The sequence below is a fragment of the Hypanus sabinus genome, chromosome 13 (assembly GCF_030144855.1).
Source record: "Hypanus sabinus isolate sHypSab1 chromosome 13, sHypSab1.hap1, whole genome shotgun sequence".
Lineage (NCBI taxonomy): Eukaryota > Metazoa > Chordata > Chondrichthyes > Myliobatiformes > Dasyatidae > Hypanus > Hypanus sabinus.
The window spans coordinates 95512073-95532176 of NC_082718.1; the positions used below are offsets into that span (position 1 = coordinate 95512073).

The 20104-nt window shown below is 39.3% G+C and overlaps 1 protein-coding gene across 1 annotated transcript in view; it reads right to left on the minus strand.

The window, feature by feature from the left end:
- Positions 1-1082: 1082 nt before the first annotated feature.
- aacs (acetoacetyl-CoA synthetase) overlaps positions 1083-20104 on the minus strand; it is a 158535-nt gene continuing 139513 nt past the window's right edge. The window contains exons 15-18 of the mRNA XM_059988238.1: positions 12084-12153; positions 7803-7861; positions 5917-6119; positions 1083-2805 (exon numbers count right to left, since the gene is read on the minus strand). Coding sequence (XP_059844221.1) covers positions 2668-2805; positions 5917-6119; positions 7803-7861; positions 12084-12153 — 470 coding nt within the window. The 3' untranslated portion in view covers positions 1083-2667. The remainder of the gene's footprint in view (positions 2806-5916; positions 6120-7802; positions 7862-12083; positions 12154-20104) is intronic.

A 20104-nucleotide genomic window follows, 5' to 3' on the forward strand; every position in this document is an offset into this window, starting at 1 on the left:
GAGCCATGGAGCTGTATGATAGCTACCCACTCGCAGCACCACCACAGTGTTTTCAATTAAATGATTTAAGTGTATCAGTCTAGTAGAACCCCCTTGATCTGGTCCCTACATCAAGCATTTAAGACCCTTAGTAGCACTGAATTTCCAAATGAAAACGCTGCTATTTAAAAGCTATTTTACACTGAAAACTTGCCTATCATTAAGCTGGGTAAATCTGAAGCTGTGTTCAGTAGATCGCTTAAAAATATGGAAATTAAATCTATGTCATAGTCCAAATTTACTTACAATAACATCACAACCCCCCAACAGTGTTGTAAATTGGAAAAAACTGTACAATTGACATTCACGGGTTACTTTAACCTCAGCTTAGCTATCAGTGTCGCATTGGTTTTGTGTCTCTTGACTAAAGAGTGAGTAAGATCTCATGGGGCGGGAAAGGAGTGTTGACCCTGACAGCTTTCTAAGGTTTTGAAGAGATAAAATATGTCTGTACGTTTTGGATTACTGCATAATACAAGGGAACAGAAATACAATGCGGTCCTCTTTCCTACCTTAATATTAACATATGATCAATAAATACTAAACTAATTCATAAGACTGTAATAGTAAAGTCAGCAATTACACAGTATTGACTACTGCCCACATGTGGGGCTTAATAGAAGTTGTAAATTACCTCCAAATGCACATAACTAAAAGTGCTGGCTCTTGTTCTAAAGCCATGCGGCTAAGATCACAAAGAGCCAGCAAGAGATAAAGCAGCTTTCTAAATTAAATTCTATACATTAGTTGGGAATCCAATTCAAAGACTCAAAGTCATGTGATCCAAAATTTAAAGTTTCTTCATCTGACCTCAGATTATCCTGTATTGCTAAAAGTCTACTTAACGTTTTGGGAGTGTTTTTCAAATGCACATAAAATTGATTAATAATGATTCTATCAATAGGAGAATTCATATGATTATATCCTTGGTGATTATTCTTCCTATTGATAAATTAAGCAAACCTTAATTCTTCAGTTTTATAGATCATTCTCCATGTTCCACAAATCACCACTGTAGTAAGTTTGAATCATATGAGAAGATATCCAGGGTTTGCAATAAGAAATTTTATTTTCAAACAACATACAACTTAAGGGATTTGAACCTGAAACATGTGCAGTTAACATCCAATGCTTTATCTTTAACCTTGATCACTGGAGTTTCAGATCTGGGAATGGATGGCCTCATCAATAATCAATATCATGCAAGACTACAAAGAACGAGCACATTTTGCCACCCGTACTATACAGAAAGGAAAGCTCATTTTACACGAAGATCACTAGCGAACTTAGTCACCTTGTTATTTTGTTTTATTAACTGTTTCTTTGAGACAAAAACAAGTACACCATTAAAAAAAACATATTCCAAGTTTTCACAACTCGGGAAATAAAACGCCAAGGAAAACGTCACTGCGCTCAACATCATTTTGCCTATCTGCTGCTGCTTAATCTATTTAAACTTGATATTATGACAAAATTAGATTTACAATGATAACTATTCAAAATCAGTGACCACCTATGACCAACGTAGTTACAGTTTTTCTGACACAAAACTTGATCTTCAAATAAAAGCAATCTTGTATGGGACCTGGTACATGAAACAAACAGTTTAAAACATATAGCTCTGTAGTGCAAGTTCATTGTGCATTAGAGGATCAAATTATCTCCATTAATATATTACACAGAACAGACACAGCTAAAAAAAAAATGGACAATTGACAAAAGCCAAATATTGCAGTTCTGAGAAAGCCGAACTTAGAAACGTGAAAATGCTTAACAGGTCGGTCAGCATCCGTGAGGGGAGGAGCACGGCCAACGTTTCGGATTGATAACTTTTTATTAGAACTGCAAATGTTAAAGATGCAAGAGAAGGTTTAGAGGCAGGGAAAGAAAGAAACACAGAAAGACGAGTACTAGAATGGAAGACGGAAAAGATTAAACAGCACCAAAGGTATGACTGTGAAAGGCATAAAAATTTGTATTTGAACTCGTAAAGAAACAAAAGTTGGATTTAGAGAGGTAAACTGGAGTAGCAAGATCCTTATCAGCCGTTAACCCATCTATTCTTTGGACATCATGTGTGGGCAACATTCTCCTATTGCATGTGAATCCATTTTCCACAGATGCTGCTCAAGTGAAGTACTTCTACCATTGTTATATTTACTCCAGACTAAATGAAAATTTCTAATTAATGTCAACATCAAATTAAAATACTACCTTGATTTTATAAGCTATTATTTTGTTTCCTATCTATAAAAAAAGCTCACAGTTTAAAAAAGCAGTTTCAAAAACAGTGTTTCCGTTGACCGGGGGAGAATTTAATACAACTCATGGACAGGAATATTTCAGGATCAGTTGACACAATATAACAGTATCTTCCCCAAAGTTATATCACATTATTGTCAAAAGAACTGCCATCACACCCACTCGAGTCAACTTCCAATTTCAGAATAGCTTAAAGACACCCCAGTTATATTTGCACAACTATGGGTTTTTCGCTGCAACATCATATATTCAATTTTACAGGACCATTGAGGAAAAATTAAACACAAAACTGCATCAAATATCTTCCAGATGAGACAGTTACTCTATTAAATAAAATTTTACTTTGCACGTATATAAATAATATTTTCAGAAGTTCTGGAGTTCAGGTATGTTCTTGTAGAACTCGAGAGACTTTGGATTGGAGAAGGCGCTAAGTTGCTTTACATCTTTGCCAGCGATAACTTGCTTCACCGCCACCTCTACTTTCTTGCCGCTGATGGTGTACTACAAGATAAAAGGTCACTGTCAGCAACATTTCTATTTCTTCATATTTTTATCATGATAAGCAATGGCCATTCATTCATACATTATTGTACAAAACAGGATCCGATCTTAGATGAGTGCCCTCTTGCAGTGCAAATACTGACTTAATATAATACTCTATTTTGGCAAAAGTGTTCAACCGTTCATTCTGCACAACTTTGGCCAGGCAGAGCAGAGACCCACATTCTGACACCAGTACACTGACATGCTGCAGAATCAGTTTCTTTTTCATGCTCTCTTAATAATGTTAAAAGTATTAGTTTTACAAATTTGCTCTACAATCATCTGATATAGAGATCGTATCATAGCACTTCAAACAATTATGTTTCTGCTTCAGATCATGTTAACTTTGTGATTCTCACCATTAACTTTGTGTTATTTGTTGTGTGATGCAGTATTCTCATTAGATTTACTATCACTGTTCTAGGCGAAATCTCAAGCTTTATTTGAATTATATGGTGTAGATTAGATCAGATCAGTTGGCCGAGCTTTGTATTGCAGATGTATAGACATGAAAGCAAAATATCCGTTTCATATCTGAAACAAAGATGTCATTAATGCTGCTGCTGTTCCTTTTCACACCATGTGACACAATGGGTGGTATTTTTGCCCTTTCCTTGGCATTTGATTTGTTTTTTTCCACAAGGCCAATTTGCTTGCTCGATGCTCAAACCTGCCTGGATGTAAAGCGTGCAAGGTGCCAGCTAGATTCGAACTTGGGACCACTAGCCTTGCAGTCCACTGCTGATACCAATACACCACCGGCCAGCTTCATGAAAACAAAGGACCAAAATAATGGAGATGATTTCATGAAAATTTTGGCAATTACCAATAAATTACGACACATCAAAATACAAAAAAAGTTACTAAACGTCTTTCACCAAGTAACACGAATGATATGAACACCTAACAAGTGAAATTTGAAGATGCACTAAAAATCTAATTCTGCTACTGCAGTCTCTGAGGGTTGCCTGAAATTGGGAATTTTTTTTTTTGATCATTAAAGTATTAATTTGGCAATGCAAACCAATGATGCAAGGAATTGATCGTAATCCTGAAAAGACAGTAGCTCACTTTGATACTCCGTAAGGTATGGGGGGGAGGGGGTGCCCCCCAAAGGCAACTACACAGGATCGAAGTAAGTTGCAGAGAGTTGTAACATTTATCAGCTCCATCTTGCGTGCTAGCCTCTGTAGTATCCAAGACACCGTCAAGGCGTAGTGCCTCAAAAAGGCAACGTCCATCATTAGGGAACCCCACCACCCAGGACATGCCGTCTTCTCATTGTTACCATCAGGAATGAGGTATTGAAGCCTGAAGGCACACACTCAATAATTCAGGAACAAAATTTTTCCCCTCTGCCATCCAATTTCTGAATGGAGTTTTAACCCATGAACACTCCCTCACTACTTTTTTTTTTGCACTACTTAATTCAACTATTTTATATATATATATATATATATATATATATATACACACACACACACACACACACACACACACACTGTAATTCAATTTTTTCTCTATATTATCACATATTGCATTGTACTGCTGCCGCAAAGTCAACATATTTTACGACAGATGCTGATGATATTAAACCCGATTCTGGCTCCGTATGAATCCCAGTTCTGTTAACAAGCATCTTGGCGCATTGAAGTTGGCTGTTTATTTCTCACATCCATCAAGGAAAATAAGTACTGTGGTTGTCTACTATATACCCACTTTCTAGGATAATTTTTGGAAGGTCTTTGTCCTATACAATTAACTCTAAAAGTATTGTGCATCTTTTCTAATACAGGTGTCCCCCACTTACCGAACGTTCGCTTTACGCAACTTCACTTTTATGAAAGACTTACGTGAGTACCTGTTTCCCTAATCGAAAGAGGATTTTCGCTTTTATGAAAAATAAGATGCCCGCTTTAAACTTAGGTTTACCCAAGAAAGACTACCATGACCGTGAAGCCTTGTACGGGCAGCTGTGTGCATATGCATGTACGTGCCAATTATTTTCTACAAATCTGTTTTGGCTCAATCTTCCCGATTCCAGTAAGTGAAACTACACTGTACATACATTATTTCTACTTTGTATAGCTGTGCATTTATCATATCATCCCTGCTTTTACTATATGTTAGTGTTATTTTAGGTTTTGTTATTTCGTAGATTATTTTTTGGGTCTGGGAACACTCAAAAATGTCCCCATATAAATTAATGGTAATTGCTTCTGTGCTTTATGCCTTGTCGGCTTACGAAAGATTTCATAGGAATGTTCAAGCTTTGGATAGCGGGGGAAACCTGTACTTCGTTTTGCATATGCTACATTTAAAATCACTGCTAATTATCATTAATTAATAAATGAGTATATGCTGATATTTATGTACTTTGATAATAAATTTACTTTGAACTTTAATTAATCTTACTTCTTGTAAATAAAATTTCAGAAGTTCAAAGTACATGTATGAATTATACGACCTTGAGATTGGTCTCCTCACAGACAGCCACAAACCCAGAAACCCGAAAGACCCCATTAAAAGATAGACCAATGCCCAATGCGCAGAGAGAGAGAGAGGGGGAACAAAATCATGCGAACAGTAGAAGCAAGCAAAAGCATTCAGAACAAAAGTGAATCCATAGACACGAAGCCCAGAGCAGGCCCATGGCCTCAGCTCATTATACAGTGGGGCAAGTTGTTGCGGAGCTCACAAACATGAAGCTTGGAGCAGCTGGAACAGGGTACATCCTCAGCCTTAGTGTTGCAAAGGCAGAAGTAAATGCCACGTCGCAGGGAGCAGAACAGGCTCAACCCTCACTGCCGGTCCTGCCACCCAGCCTCTCCAAACCATGCAGCCCAGCTTTTAAATTGACCAATTTAATTGTTGCTTTAAGATAAATCAATAGGGAACATACAGATGTTTACTGGAATGAAGTACACAAAGCAGATGTGAAGGAAAATCTACTTCCAATCATTGCAAAGTTCAATAAGACAGTTCATGTCCATACATGAACAAAAATGAAAAGAACAAAAAGCAATGTTTGAGAATATGAATGGATACAGTAGAAACACGGCAACTTACAGGAATGTCTTTAGTCTCCAGTATGAGTGCAGGGACATGTCTTGCTGATAAAGCCTTTCGGATGGCACTCTTCACCTTCATCACCAGGTCCACTGTAAAAACGTGATTGGAGGCCATTTTCAAGAAAAGGACGACTCTTTCCTCACCATCCTTGTTGTACTGTGGGACACAGAGGCTATCTGCAACTTGCTCAAAGGCTTCAACTGCAGGACAAAACATCACAATCTGATTTCAGAAAGAGAACAATAAAAACCTGCTACCTTTCGCCTGGACTCGATGTATTAACATTTCAGTATTACCACAAGGTTCATACGAGAGGCAATTTCCCTTAGCCTCGCCTTCCTGGTTTCTCCAGTACTGTGCACAATACATAACTAGGATGCCCAAGACTTTTGCACAGTATTATAACCATATAACAATTACAGCATGGAAATAGGCCATCTCGGCCCTTCTAGTCCGTGCTGAACGCTTACTCTCAGCTAGTCCCACCAACCAGCACTCAGCCCATAACCCTCCATTCCTTTCCTGTCCATATACCTATCCAATTTTTTTTTAAATGACAATATCGAACCTGCCTCTACCATTTCTACTGGAAGCTCATTCCACACAGCTACCACTCTCTGAGTAAAGAAGTTCCCCCTCGTGTTACCCTTAAACTTTTGCCCCTTAACTCTCAACTCATGGCCTCTTGTTTGAATCTCCCCTAATCTCAATGGAAAAAGCCTATCCACATCAACTCTATCTATCCCCCTCATAATTTTAAATACCTCTATCAAGTCCCCCCTCAACCTTCTACGCTCCAAAGAATAAAAACCTAACTTGTTCAACCTTTCTCTGTAAGTTAGGTGCTGAAACCCAGGTAACAGAAACCCTGAAACCTGTAGTAACTTTATGCATTGCACAGTACTGCTGCTTGCTGCAAAGAAAAAAAAAACAATTTCATGACATGCAAGCGATGATAAATTTGATTCTGATATGGGTCTCTATTGTGGACTGAGAGTGGGAAGGGGGCAAGGAGTAGGGAACCATTTCTGGAAAAGGGAGCAGGAAGCACCAGAAAGACATTCTGTAATGATCAGTAAACCAATTGCTTGAAATCAAATTACCTTGCCTGGTGTCTTGAGGCTGGGTGCGTCTGCATCCGCACTAACCCCACCCTGGCACTCCTTTCTGCCACCAATCCCTCACCCCTCCCGTAGAGCTCCACCCTCACCATTCCCAACATCCTTTGCTCCTTCCCAATTTACAAACTCAGTCTCCGCTCCATGTTGTGCAGAAGTCAGAAGCACCCTAATGTATTTGCCCAAGATTTTTGCACAGAACTGTATTTCTGAGTTATCTTTCAAACTCATTCTGCTCCCATGAGCTTGACACAGCCTTTTTCACAAAGAGCACAAGTTTTTCAAAGGCCTTCTAATTATCCAGATAGACCTTATTCTCTACAGCACCCTTCCTTACCATTTCTTTTAATATTATAAATAAATTGACAATTTTGGTTAAATACTACTTTCTTTCTGCAAGCTTTTTTTTTCGGCCAATCTTTAAAGAGTTTTCCACCAAGATGCCAAGCTGCAAATTGATGTAGCTACCTTGCCAGGTATCTCCATTACCAATTAGATATCGAGATACGCGTAATGATCAAAACTCACTTTTAAGTTGTTGGGTCTGTTCTAATATGGAATTTCATTATAGGTGATTTAAAAACATTGTTATTTTTGGTCACGTATGACAAAGCAGCCAGAAAGAACTGAGCAATCAGATTCTGATGTGGCCATTAGCTTCCATCGAAAAGCAAGATCTGCACAAAAACGGCACTCGAAAAGCAGCAAAATAAAATACCACAGCTGTAGTTGCACCAGATTAAGGCCGCACACGTCGAAGCTTACCAATGTGGTAGATTTCGGAACTCCCAAATCTCACTCCATTTGGATTCAAAGTGCCATCACTAGAGGAAGGAGAAACATTATTGAAGCGATCCAACTTCAGAACATAAATTAAATAAATAAAACACATCGTGTCGAATGGGGTGCAAGTTACCAATTTTCATATCATCACTGCCTTCTAAAATATGTCAGTATAACCTTTGTAGCAGGGGTTCCCAACCTGGGGTCCACGGACCCCTTGCTTAATGATGATGCTCCATGACATAAAAAGGATTGGGAACTCTTTTACAGAGTCAAGGATTCAAAACCTACATCTAAGTTATATAAGCATATAAGCAGGAAATGAGGTAAATGTTAATTATTATTAATTAGAGATACAGTACAGTAACAGGCACTTCTGATGCAACAAGCTCACGTCACCCAACGTGACCAATTAATCTACTAACATGAATGCCTTTGAACGTGGGAGTAAACCGGAGCACCCAGAGGAAAGCCACGCAGTCATGGGGAGAATGTACAAACGGGAACTGAACCCAGGTCACTGTCGCTGTAGAAGTACTACATTAACTGCAAAGACACAATCATCCACAAAATCTATCGCAATTTTATATGCAGCTTATATTCAAAAATTGAAAATCAAGAAAAACCTTGGGGAGGAAAAATCATTCTTTCCACCTGTTTAGTGAATTGTCAATTAATAAGGTGACATTGTGCAAGAAGCGTGATGATAGTCATTAAATTACTGGATTGGTAGCTCAGAAGTTGGGATCAACAATCCAAAGGCCCCACTATGGTAGATGGAGTTTAAATTCAGATCAATAATCTAAATTTTTTTTAGATCAAGGCCCAGTGGCCATGAAACATTTGGATTACTGTAAAACCCCATCTGGTTTGTTTATGTTCTCCAAGGGGGTAAATCCACCACCTTCATCTGATTTGGTTTGTAAGCGACACCAAACTTTCAGTTATATCACTCTCAAATGACTGACTGTATTACCTAACATCCTCAAAAATGTTTAATTATTTAAGAAATACTACATTTCTAATGTAATCTGTGTTTCAGTGTGATGTTACCTCAGGCAGACCTAATTCTTAATCGTTGACCTTCAATTCACATCAAGGCAGCTCTCTAATTTTGTGTTGAGACTATAAGATATACAATAGAAAGGTGCACAGAGATCTTATGATGCTCCTTACCCAGCTGCTGTGGGTAACTAACAAGCATTTTGAAAGATAAGGAGACAAAAATTAAAATCATCCCGGAATTGTACACAACGACAGAGTCAGGGGCTTGTGCACAATTAGTTGCTCCTGTTGCAAATCCACACTCCAAATGAATTTAAAATAAGCACAATCACAGAATGTGACAGGATGCTTAATCCCACTGGGCAGACTACATATAGCCAATGATATTTCTCCTCGAGATGCCTAAATGAGGTTCACATCTCCCACCACCTCTTTCACTACTTCAGCTTTACTGCTGTCCACTCAGCCATTGCTTTTACTCTTTTCTCTGCTCCCTACCTTCTCTGTACCTTAGGCCTCACTTTAATCTCTAACCTGTTCCATTTCTGATGAAAGGTCCTGATCTGAAACACATGAAATTTTGTTTCTGTCTGTCTTCCCCTCAGGGCACTGCCTCTTCTGTGTTTCTTGAGGCATGTACATCTGCACGTCAAGCATGGATGTCTTTACAATTCTAGACAACTCTGAAAATCAAAAGTACTGATAAACCACAACATTTTAAATCAAATACACTCAAAATTAATGGCACGCTTTTGTGGTGTTTCAAATAAAATGTTTTCCAAATTTGGATAGAAACAGAACTCAAAAGAGAGGAAAGGAGTGTGAACATTTCCTGTGCAACTAAAACCAGCCTGACGAACATAATCGCAAATATGACTAGGTTCACCAGTTTTTACCCATATATACAGAAACACGAAGGGTGACAATTCCAAATCATAGACTGCACTTTAATTGCCCTAAATACTCGTGCCCAAGATTCAAATACAGTGGATTCTAGTTAATTGGGACATATCGGGACCAGTACATTTTGGCTCAATTAAGCAGCTGGCTCAATTAGTTTAAGTTTCAAAGAAATAGTTAAAAAGGTATAAAACAAAAACTGAAATTCATTTTAACTGAACAAATTAGAACACTATGCATACCCTACTGTACTATAAAACTGTGTATTGGTTCCTAATAAATATTGAAGGAGGAATTGTACACTCCTGTGTTCTTTTGATTAAATGTAAATGAACAATATCACTGCAGACACCTAGTGCAGTTCAGGGACTGCTTTCATACAATACTTACAATGACTGCATCCTCCTAATCTTCATTTTCATTGTCACATTCAAGATGACTATCAATACCTTCAAATTCTTCATAGTTCCTAACTTGTTGAAGTAGTGAAATCATTTCAGTTTCAGTCCTGGACATTTCTTGCATGTCCAAGCCTGAATGCTTGAAACTGCAGTGAGCAAAACAGTTCCAAATTGCCTTACTGCTTATTTCTCGACAACTATCAATGACAAAAATCACGGCTTTTTAAAAACACAAATACACACAACTGACACTATTTTTTTTAAAAACCGTTTACTCTAAGCACCATGCAGTGTCACAAAAGAGCATGCAACTGATGCTACTTAGAAACTGTCCAGCAACAATCTCCTGTTCCAATTAAGTGACATAGTGTCCTAAATAAGAGGTAGTCCCAATTCACCGGAATACACTGTATTACTTGAATATAGCCCCATTTGCATTTTTTTTAAGAGGAGAATGCTTTCCAAAAAGGCAAGAAAAGCTTTCAAAAATGTTGTCTAAATCCACAGTTTCAAGTTGTTTAGCAAATCATAAAACTCAGAAGTTGAAGGAATATTTCCCAGTGCAGCATTTATTTAAAATAAATTAAAGCAAATAAAATCAACTTTCTGAAATCACAGTTCTATAATCTGTGAATGCCAAAAACTTAGTTGTTATTAAAGAAAAATCAAACCATCCTTGCCTACGTTTGCATCCCAAACCTAGCTCCTGATAATTTGAGTCATACAATAAGGGAAGCAGTCCAATTGGCCCACTGTGTCCATGTCAATCGTTGTCTTCATCAATACCAACACCATTTTACCACATTGTCTAGCTCGTATCCTTTGACTATTCAAGTGCTTGTCTAAATGCCCCTTAAAGTTAATAATTGTATCTGTTTTCAACACCTCCTTTGGCAACCTCTTTGTAAAGGACTTTCACCTCAGATCCCCTTTAAAATGTCTTTCTCTCATCTTAAACTTTTTGATGCACCCTAACCATGTGATACAGCACTGGTTATCGACCCCAAGTCTCATAATTTTATATATCTCTATCATGTAATCTCTCAGCCTGTGAATCTCCTCTGTATTCTCTCTCCCATAACCACATCCTTCCTACAGTGTGGTGAGCAGCACTGCATGCAATACTCTAACTGTGGTCTAAGCGGTATTTCATAAAGTTCCCATACTTTGCTCCAATCTACGGAAGCAAGCTTGGCAAATACCTCCTTCAACACTTTGTCAACACTTTCAGCAAACTATGAACGCTAAACATCCCTGTAATTGAATCTTGGGCACGAGTAATTAGGACAATTAAGGTGCAAGTCTATGATTTGGAATTGTCACCCTTCGTGTTTCTGTATATATGGGTAAGAACTGGTGAACCTAGTCATTTTTGCGATTATGTTCGTCAGGCTGGTTTTAGTTGCATAGGAAATGTTCACACTCCTTTCCTCTCTTTTGAGTTCTGTTTCTATCCAAATTTGGAAAATATTTCATTTGAAACACCACAAAAGCGTGCCATAATTTTGAGTATATTCGCTCAGCAACATTCCTTGATGCCAGGGGTTCCCAAACTTTCTATGCCATGGACCCCAACCACTAACCATGGACCTCAGGCTGGGGAACCCTGCTTGGTGCTCTACATTTAATGAAAATTTCTTACGCTGATTTGACTTCCTAAACTGCATCACCTTGCGATTGCTGAGATTAAATAGTTTCTCCAAATACTCCACTCAACCTTCTACCCAATCCACTGTCTATCTTGCTATGGTCTAAGAAAACATTCCTGCACCTCATCTCAGGCTCCCCAATTATCCTGGAGTTACACTGTCACTGCTTTGTCTCAAATACCTTCTGCAAAAGTGTTTGCAAACACTGACACATCTTTATATCTTTATTCCAAATGAGAGGACTTCTGTTAAAATAATATCAAAGAAGAAAGAAAATCCAAACAGCTGTTTTGATCGTTCAAACCTACCTTCTGCCAAGCATTACGATCCCTCCAGTTTTGGGGTTTATTTTAGCGTAGTCACCGTGTGCCCATACACCTAAATTTGAACATTAACAAAAGTTAAGATAGCCAAGACAGTTGAAGCAATTCTCATAAAATCCTTATGCTATTGTGTAATATTAACTATAACTCCCTTAATGCCTGGGACTATGATGGAGCAGAATTTGTTTTGCTCATTCAGAAAGGTTTCTTCAAGTAACAGCTTATGAGACCAGGGAGAAAGTCTGGCCAGATGATTATAGCTTCAACGGGGGAGCATTTTGGGAACAATGAAAACATTTCTGTAAGCTTTCGGACAGATATAGACATGGATTATTTATTTTTTGAGTTGCAAGAGGGAAAGGCCCTACTGTCCCTTTGAGCCATGCCGCCCAGCCATCTCCTGATTTAATCATAGCCTAATTACGAGACAAATTACAAAGACAAATTAACTTACTGATACGCCCCTGGCCTGTGGGAGGAAACCAGAGCACCTGGAAGAGATCCACGTGGTCAAGAAGAGAAACGTACAAACTCCTTACAGGCAGCAGAGTGAGAAGTCAGGTCCTTAGGTGAAAGTGCTAAATCGAGGGAAGGCTAATCACAACAGTTTCAGAAAAGAACTGAGAAAAGTAGATTAGGAGCAGCTGCAAATCTACATATGGCATGTGGAAGTCTTTTAAACGCCAGCTGGTTAGATCTTAACATCAGCTTGTTCCTGTGAGGATGAAAAATAATGGTGGCACAATTCAGAAACCTTGGATGACAAGAGATATTGTAGGTTTAATCAAAAAGAGGAAGCAGCTGTAAAGCTGAGTCCAATAACGTCCTTGAGGTAAGGAAGCAGGAAAGAACTTGGGAATTTGGAGAGCTGAAAGGGACCATTAACACCCTTGGTAATAAGGATTAAGGAGAATACCATGGCAGTTTATATCTATATTAGAAGCAAGAGAGTAGCTGGGGAAAAGGTAACCCAATTCAAAGACAAAGGAAGGAACTTATATGTGTGGTGTCACAAGTGGGTAAGTTCTCAAATGAGTTCTTCACATCGATATTCGCCGTGAGAGGGACACAGATCACAATGAGATTAGGGTGGATATGCTGACAGTCTAGAGCAAGCCAATGTTATGAAACTATTGGGTGTTTTGAAAAGTATTAAATTCAAATTGGCTCCAAGACCTACTGGAATCTATCCCAACATTCTGAGGGAGGCAAGTGAACAGATTGCTAGGGTATTGACAGAGAATTTTGTATCCTCTTTTACCGCAAGTGAGGTCACAGAAGACCGGAAATAAGCCAGTGTTGTTCTTTTTTAAAATTTTTTTTATTGAGATACAACATGAAATAGGCCCTTCTGGTTGCTGGAGACACACCACCCAACAATCCACGATTTAATCCTAGTCTAATCACGGGACAATTCACAATAACCAATTAAGCCACCAATAATACATATTGGGACTCCGGGAGGAAACCCACACAATCTCAGGAAGAATGGACAAACTCCTTACAGACAGTGGTGGGAACTGAACCCATGTCAACTGGTACTGTAAAGCTTTGTGCTAACCACTACGCTACTGTAGCAACAGAGATAATCCAGGAAATTATAGGCTAGTGAGCCTTACATCAGTGGTAGGGAAACTAATTGAGAAGATGATTAGTGATAGGATTTACTTGCATATGAACTCATTGAGGATGGTCAGCATGACTCCGTTCAGGGAAGATCCTATCTCACAATTTTTTTTTGAATGAATGATGACAGTAAGACAGACAATATTGTTTAGATGGACTTCAGTGAAGCATTTGATAAGGTCACTCATGATCAGCAGGTCCTGAAGATCCACAATGAGTTAGGATTTGGACGCAAAAGTAACTTGGTCATAGAAGACTGAGGATAGTAGTGGAGGGGTAGTTTTCCTGTCTGGAGGTCTGTGGTCAGTGGTGTTCTTCAAGGATCAGTGCTGGGACCTCTGTTATTTCAATATATGTGTACAGATGATTTGGATTAAAATACAGATAATCTACTTAATAAGTTCGTGTCTGACACAAAAATTGATGGAAGTTATGCACAGTGAGGAAGATTGTCAAAGGATACAACTGAAAAGAGATCAACTGAAAATTTGGGTAGAGAAATATCAAATTTCATCCAGACAAGTGTGAAGTGTTGATCAAATGTGAGATGGAAGTAAACAGTAAATAGAACTCTTTAAGAGTATTTACATACAGAGTGATCTTGGAGTACAAGTCCCATAGCTTCCAGAAAGTGGTAATACAAGTGGGTAGGGTGGGAAAGAAGGCAAAGGACAAGTTTGCCTTCATCAGTTAGGATACAGAGTATAAACGTTTGGACGTCAGGCCACGTATGGAGTATTGTGTGTACCTCTGGTCGCAACACTATAGGAACAGCGTGAAGGCTTTGGAGAGGGTGCAGAAGAGATGAACTAGGACGTTGCCTGGATTGGAGAGTATTAGCTATAAACATGGTTCGGACAAACTTGAATTGTTCTCTTTGGCACGCTGAAGGCTGAAGTGTGAGCGGATATAAGTATATAAAGATAGCCAGATAACACGCACAAAATGCTGGTGGATCACAGCAGGCCAGGCAGCATCTATCAGGAGAAGCACTGTCGACGTTTCGGGCCGAGACCCTTCGTCAGGACTAACTGAAAGGAAAGATACTAAGAGATTTGAAAGATAGCCAGATCCTTTTTTATAAGGAGTAGAAAAACATATTACAACTGCAATATTTATGAGACAATTAAGCAGAAACATGTACAAGCAGGGACCAGAAAGAAAGTGATTAGAAGAAGGCAGGTGGGGTTGGTTTAGATTGGTACCATGGCCAGCGCAGAATGAGCCAATGTGCCTGTTTAATGCTGTGCTGTTCTATTCTATGCAAATTAATTACTTCACAACATTATCCCCATTTCAGATTTCAAAAGAATATATTTTGCTCTAGGTTATATGGTTCACAATTTTCTCTCAATAAGCCTATCAAAAAAAAAATCAGTCTACATCTGGCTGCATTTTAAAATAGTCATCAATATTTAATTTTGAACATCCAACTCTAAATAATATTGGATTATATCACCAGTAAAATATGTATGTGCAATTTAAGAGTATATTTGACAGAAGTGTCTACGATTTATTCTGTGTAGTATGGTTTCATGTTAAGCCTGCTAAACCTCATTTAGTGGAAATAGACCTCGCTGCAAAGGATGAAAATACCAGAATAAGCCATTCTCGAGCTTTGTTCATGTGCCTGCCTCGCAAATCATAATGCAACTGCGATAAAGGGAGGAAATCAAGACAGCAGCTTCTGAAGTGTGCAAAGGCAATGCAAAATGTGGAAACCAAGTTGTTGTTAGTATTACCCAATTTTTCACAGAGCGTGTTGTTTTGCATATTCCGCTAGAATCAGTGAACTGCTGAAAACATTAGGATTTAGAAATTCTATTGTATTATACAATATTTATGCACTACATGACACCTTTTCAACATCAAGAGTCAGCAAGGGAATAGAAAACACCACGTACTACAGCAGGGGTTCCCAAACTATTTTTATGCCAAGGACCAATACCATTAAGCAAGGGGTCCAGGGACCCCTGTGATTACAGGGATCACATGCAAGTAGTATGCAAAGCTGGTCAGGACACCACTTCTGAGATTTCCAATCGTACAACACATCTCATGGGACAACCCTGCAGAGGAACATACCTTCGCAGCACACACAGGTACCGATCTATTGCAGCCGTAGAGTTCAGTACTGGGAACCCATCTCAGGGACTTCCTCTAAAAGTTTTCCTTTGGGAAAACTTTGTGAAGACCTCCACATTCTCCCATCACACTCCGATTCTTAATTCCTTCTCCACTAATTGTTAGTCTGCCACTGCCACCACATCCTTGCTGAAAATCACAAGGACTCCTCTCAATGGAAACACCTTCACTGATGTTATCCAGGCATTCAGTGGTCCCACAATGATGGGGCACATGAAGCAAAAGATTTTCAGCATGCAATAAAGAATTTCGAGGAAATAAAAATGTTTATTATTAAAAGTGTTCAACAGGTAAGAACATTACAGGTCCTTCGGCCCACAAAGTTGTGCCGACCCTCAAACCCTGCCTCCCATATAACCCCCACCTTAAATTCCTCCATATACCTGTCTAGTAGTCTCTTAAAGTAAGTTGGTGAAAAACTTGTTTTGAACATCATTCATACCCATCAGTTCATTGCAATAGAGCTTTGAGGTAGTACAGGGTAAAGCAATAACAGAATGCAGAATTAAGTGTTACGGTTACCGAGAAAGTGAAGTGCAGGCAGACAATAAGGTGTAAAGTCACAATGAGGTAGATTTGAACCATTCAATAATCTGATAACAGCAGGAGAAAAGATGTCCTTGAGCCTGATAGAATCAGGTTTCCCAGTGGAAAGGGGAGAGGATCAGAGAAAAGGTTCGTGGTAGGTGGGGTCTTTGATTTTCCGCCTTCTTTACAGAGGATGTGAGAAATGTACAGGGTCTATGGAGTACAACCTGGCATCGATGATGCACTGAGCTTTATTCCACCACTTCCTGCAGTTTCCCGTGGACACGGACATGGGATGCAGCCTGATGACACATCAGTGCTGAGGATAATCACGGTGAAGGTGTTGCTGCCTATCCTTACTGATTGTGGTCTGTTGATCACGAATTCAAGGAACCAGCTGCAAAGAAAGATGTTGAGTCCCAGGCCTAAGAATTATAATGTTGATTTGGACCATGCACTTGGGATGATTTTTCAAATGAAAATAGTGTCCTTATTATACTTGTGTGGATTAAGTACACGACAAATTTTGTTCACAGTCAATGGACAATCTGTTCACTGGCTGAGGCTGTAGGTGGCTTCATTTACTATTAATAAAACTGGAGAGGTCTAGAGTAATTGAGACTTTTATTTAAAAAGAACAACCAACACCACTACTCCCTGTTAATTATATTACAATATTACAATGCAGAAGTGGCACAAAGCATGCATACTTATCCATTATATCTATTTTATATACATATAAGGCACACATACAGTACTGTGCAAAATTCTTAGGCACATGTAAAAAACTCTGTAAAGCAAAGATGCTTTCAAAAATAAAGAAATGATAAGGTTCTAAATATCAAAAAGTTATTATAAAGAGCAGTAAACAGTAAAAAAAAAGCATAAATCAAATCAATAGTGTGACCACCCTTTGCCTTTAAAACTGCATCAATTCTCTTATGTACACTGTCGCGCAGTTTTATAAGAAAGTCGGCTGATAGATTGCTCCAAACATCTTGGAGAACTTGCCACCAATGTTCCCTCTAATTTGTAGTGCCCAGTGTAAGCGGAAATCTTGGGCTGTGCAACTTACCGCCCAGTGACGCATTGAATTTTATATGTAGAGGTATTCATTTTAACATCTAGCAAAACACTGTCAATAAGTACTTCAACCTCCTCTGGGTTTGATCGTTTTCGCTCTCATTCACCTGCACTCTGCACATATGTAGCAGGGTGTAACCCCCTCACTGCAGCTCGTATACAGCTAACTCTGCTAACAACCACGTGACTCAGAGGCGAGAAAGCCACCTTTCATAAACAACATACATCTAGGGTTAGTATGATTCGGGGTTCAACCAAACAGGAGCTTAGGGACTACTGATTAAAGGAACCTCAATTTGAGCAAATGCTATGTAAATACTGCCCACACACAATTATTGATCAGCAAGAAGTAACCACATAAAATTATATAGGAAAAAGAAAAGAATTAAAAGATAATAAAAGGGCCCATTACAGTTAAACCAGTCTAAATGTGCACACAAACATTGGAGCTCATTCCAGTAGTGGTTGGCTGCACTGCTTTACTCCTGGCATGGAATTCTCATCACCAATCACAAGTAGAACTTCCCTTCTTGAACTCCTTCGTCTCGTAAAGCACTCCTTGCATGAAGGTCTTCCCTCCAGATTGGATCCTCCAGGTGTCTTTCCTGATCCTCTCCTCTCCACATCTCCCACCAAAAGACCACAAACCCAACTACTATCCGTCGCTCTCTGCCCAGCTCTCCTTAAAACCTTCTGTCCATCCCACCATCCTGATTGGCTGACACAACAATCCGAAGTTGAACATGGCTCCTCAATCTCGAGCCAAAACCAAAACACTCTACCAGCAGGATACACTGCTTTTATAGAAAAATGCCAAAACACCTCACAACATAGCAGTGGAAATACTGACCATGGTATTACACAAGTAATGAAGGATTTTCTCACCAGAGCTTTTGCACACTGCCCATATACGATTTGTTTGTTAAATTACACTTTAAAACAGTCAAATTTCCAAAACACTCCACTTCTTCCCACTTACAAATTCTCCAGCAACTTTTGAATCACAATACACACAGGTAACACTAGTTTCTGTATTGAATGTAAGTATTTCTCATAGCTGTGCATTCCTGACCTTATGAGGTTCAGTCCAGCAGTTCCTACTGTTTCATTAAGCCATTCCATTTTAAATGAACTATCAGTTCTTTTGTGCTTCATACCCCTTGCTTCTTTGGAATTCCACATAGTGAATCAATAATTTCTTCTATAAAAATAGCCAGTTCGAAAATCTGGAAACAAATCATCAAAAACTCCACATTGTCAATACCGTCCACACCAGAATCTGGAAACGTAATTGTGTATGATCGTGAAATATACTTAATATGCCAACAAGGTAGAGGGTGACAACCGTTGGCGCGCGCACCTTAGAGGGAATATAGCTTGCCACAGTTCTTCTACAGATTTTGGCTGTCTCACTTGCTTCTGTCTCTCCTGCTCATGTCTCTTCGGAAAATCTCAGACAGCCTTAAGGATGTTGAGATCAGGGCTGCGTAGGGGCCACGCCATCAGTTGCAGAGCTACTTGTTCTTCCTTTTGCTTCCTTCCTGACCTCGTCCGGGTGTTTGAGGTTATTACCCTGCTGCAGAATGAAGCTGAGACCAATCAGACGCCTCCCTGACGGTAATGCACGATGGACGAAAACCAGCTTGAACTTCTCGGCATTGAGGATTCCATTAATTCTGACCTGATCACCAACTCCATTTGCAGAAAGGCAGCCCCAAAACGGCAGGGAACCTCCACCGTGCTTCACTGTTGGCTGCAGACACTCATCCCTGTAGCACTCTCCAGCTCTTCAAAAGACAAAATGCCAAAAATTGCAAATGTTGAATCTTCAGTCCAGCTCACTTGCTGCCATTGTTCAGCACCCCAGTCCTTGTGTTTTTGGGCATCGATGAGTCTCTTGACTCTGTTTCCACTTGGGGGGAATAGCTTTTTGGCAGCAACTCTTTCAAGAAGACCACTTCTGACAAGATTTCTCCAGACTGCAAGAGGGCTGTACCCCCATCTTTCAATGTTTGCTTTACGACACCTCGCTGTTACGAAAGATCTACATTAGTTACCTGTTTTCACTACAGAAGGTGTTTTTACTGTTACAAAAAGAGGCAGAGCCTTCCCTGGAACTGCATTCTAGTTGGCATTGCTTAAACGCGTGCCTGTGAGCATCTGTGCTTCATATCGATTTATTTTGTGCATCCGTTAGCAAGATGAGTTCTAAGGTATCAGAACAGCCTAAAAGAGCGCGTAAGGGTGTTACACTTAGCTTAAAACTAGACATAATTAAGCATTTTGATCATGGTGAACAAAGTAAGGACATAGTGAGTTTGGCTAAGGAGGCTGGGTTTGTGGAAGTTGACGAAGCTGATGTTGAAAAGGTTTTGGCATCCCATGGCCAAGAACTGACAGATGATGAAGAGGAAAGGATAACAATTGAAACCGAACACAGTAGCGGATGGCCCAAAAATGAAGTTGTCCAGGAACTGTATGTGAAGCAATTGCGTGAGATTTTCACTGCAATTGACAATGCTGCAAAGATTGCAGAAAAGTATGACTTTAATTTTGAAAGGGCACGTAGGTTTAGGGCATACTTCCAGGATGGTTTGAGTGCTTACAAAGAACTATATGCTAGA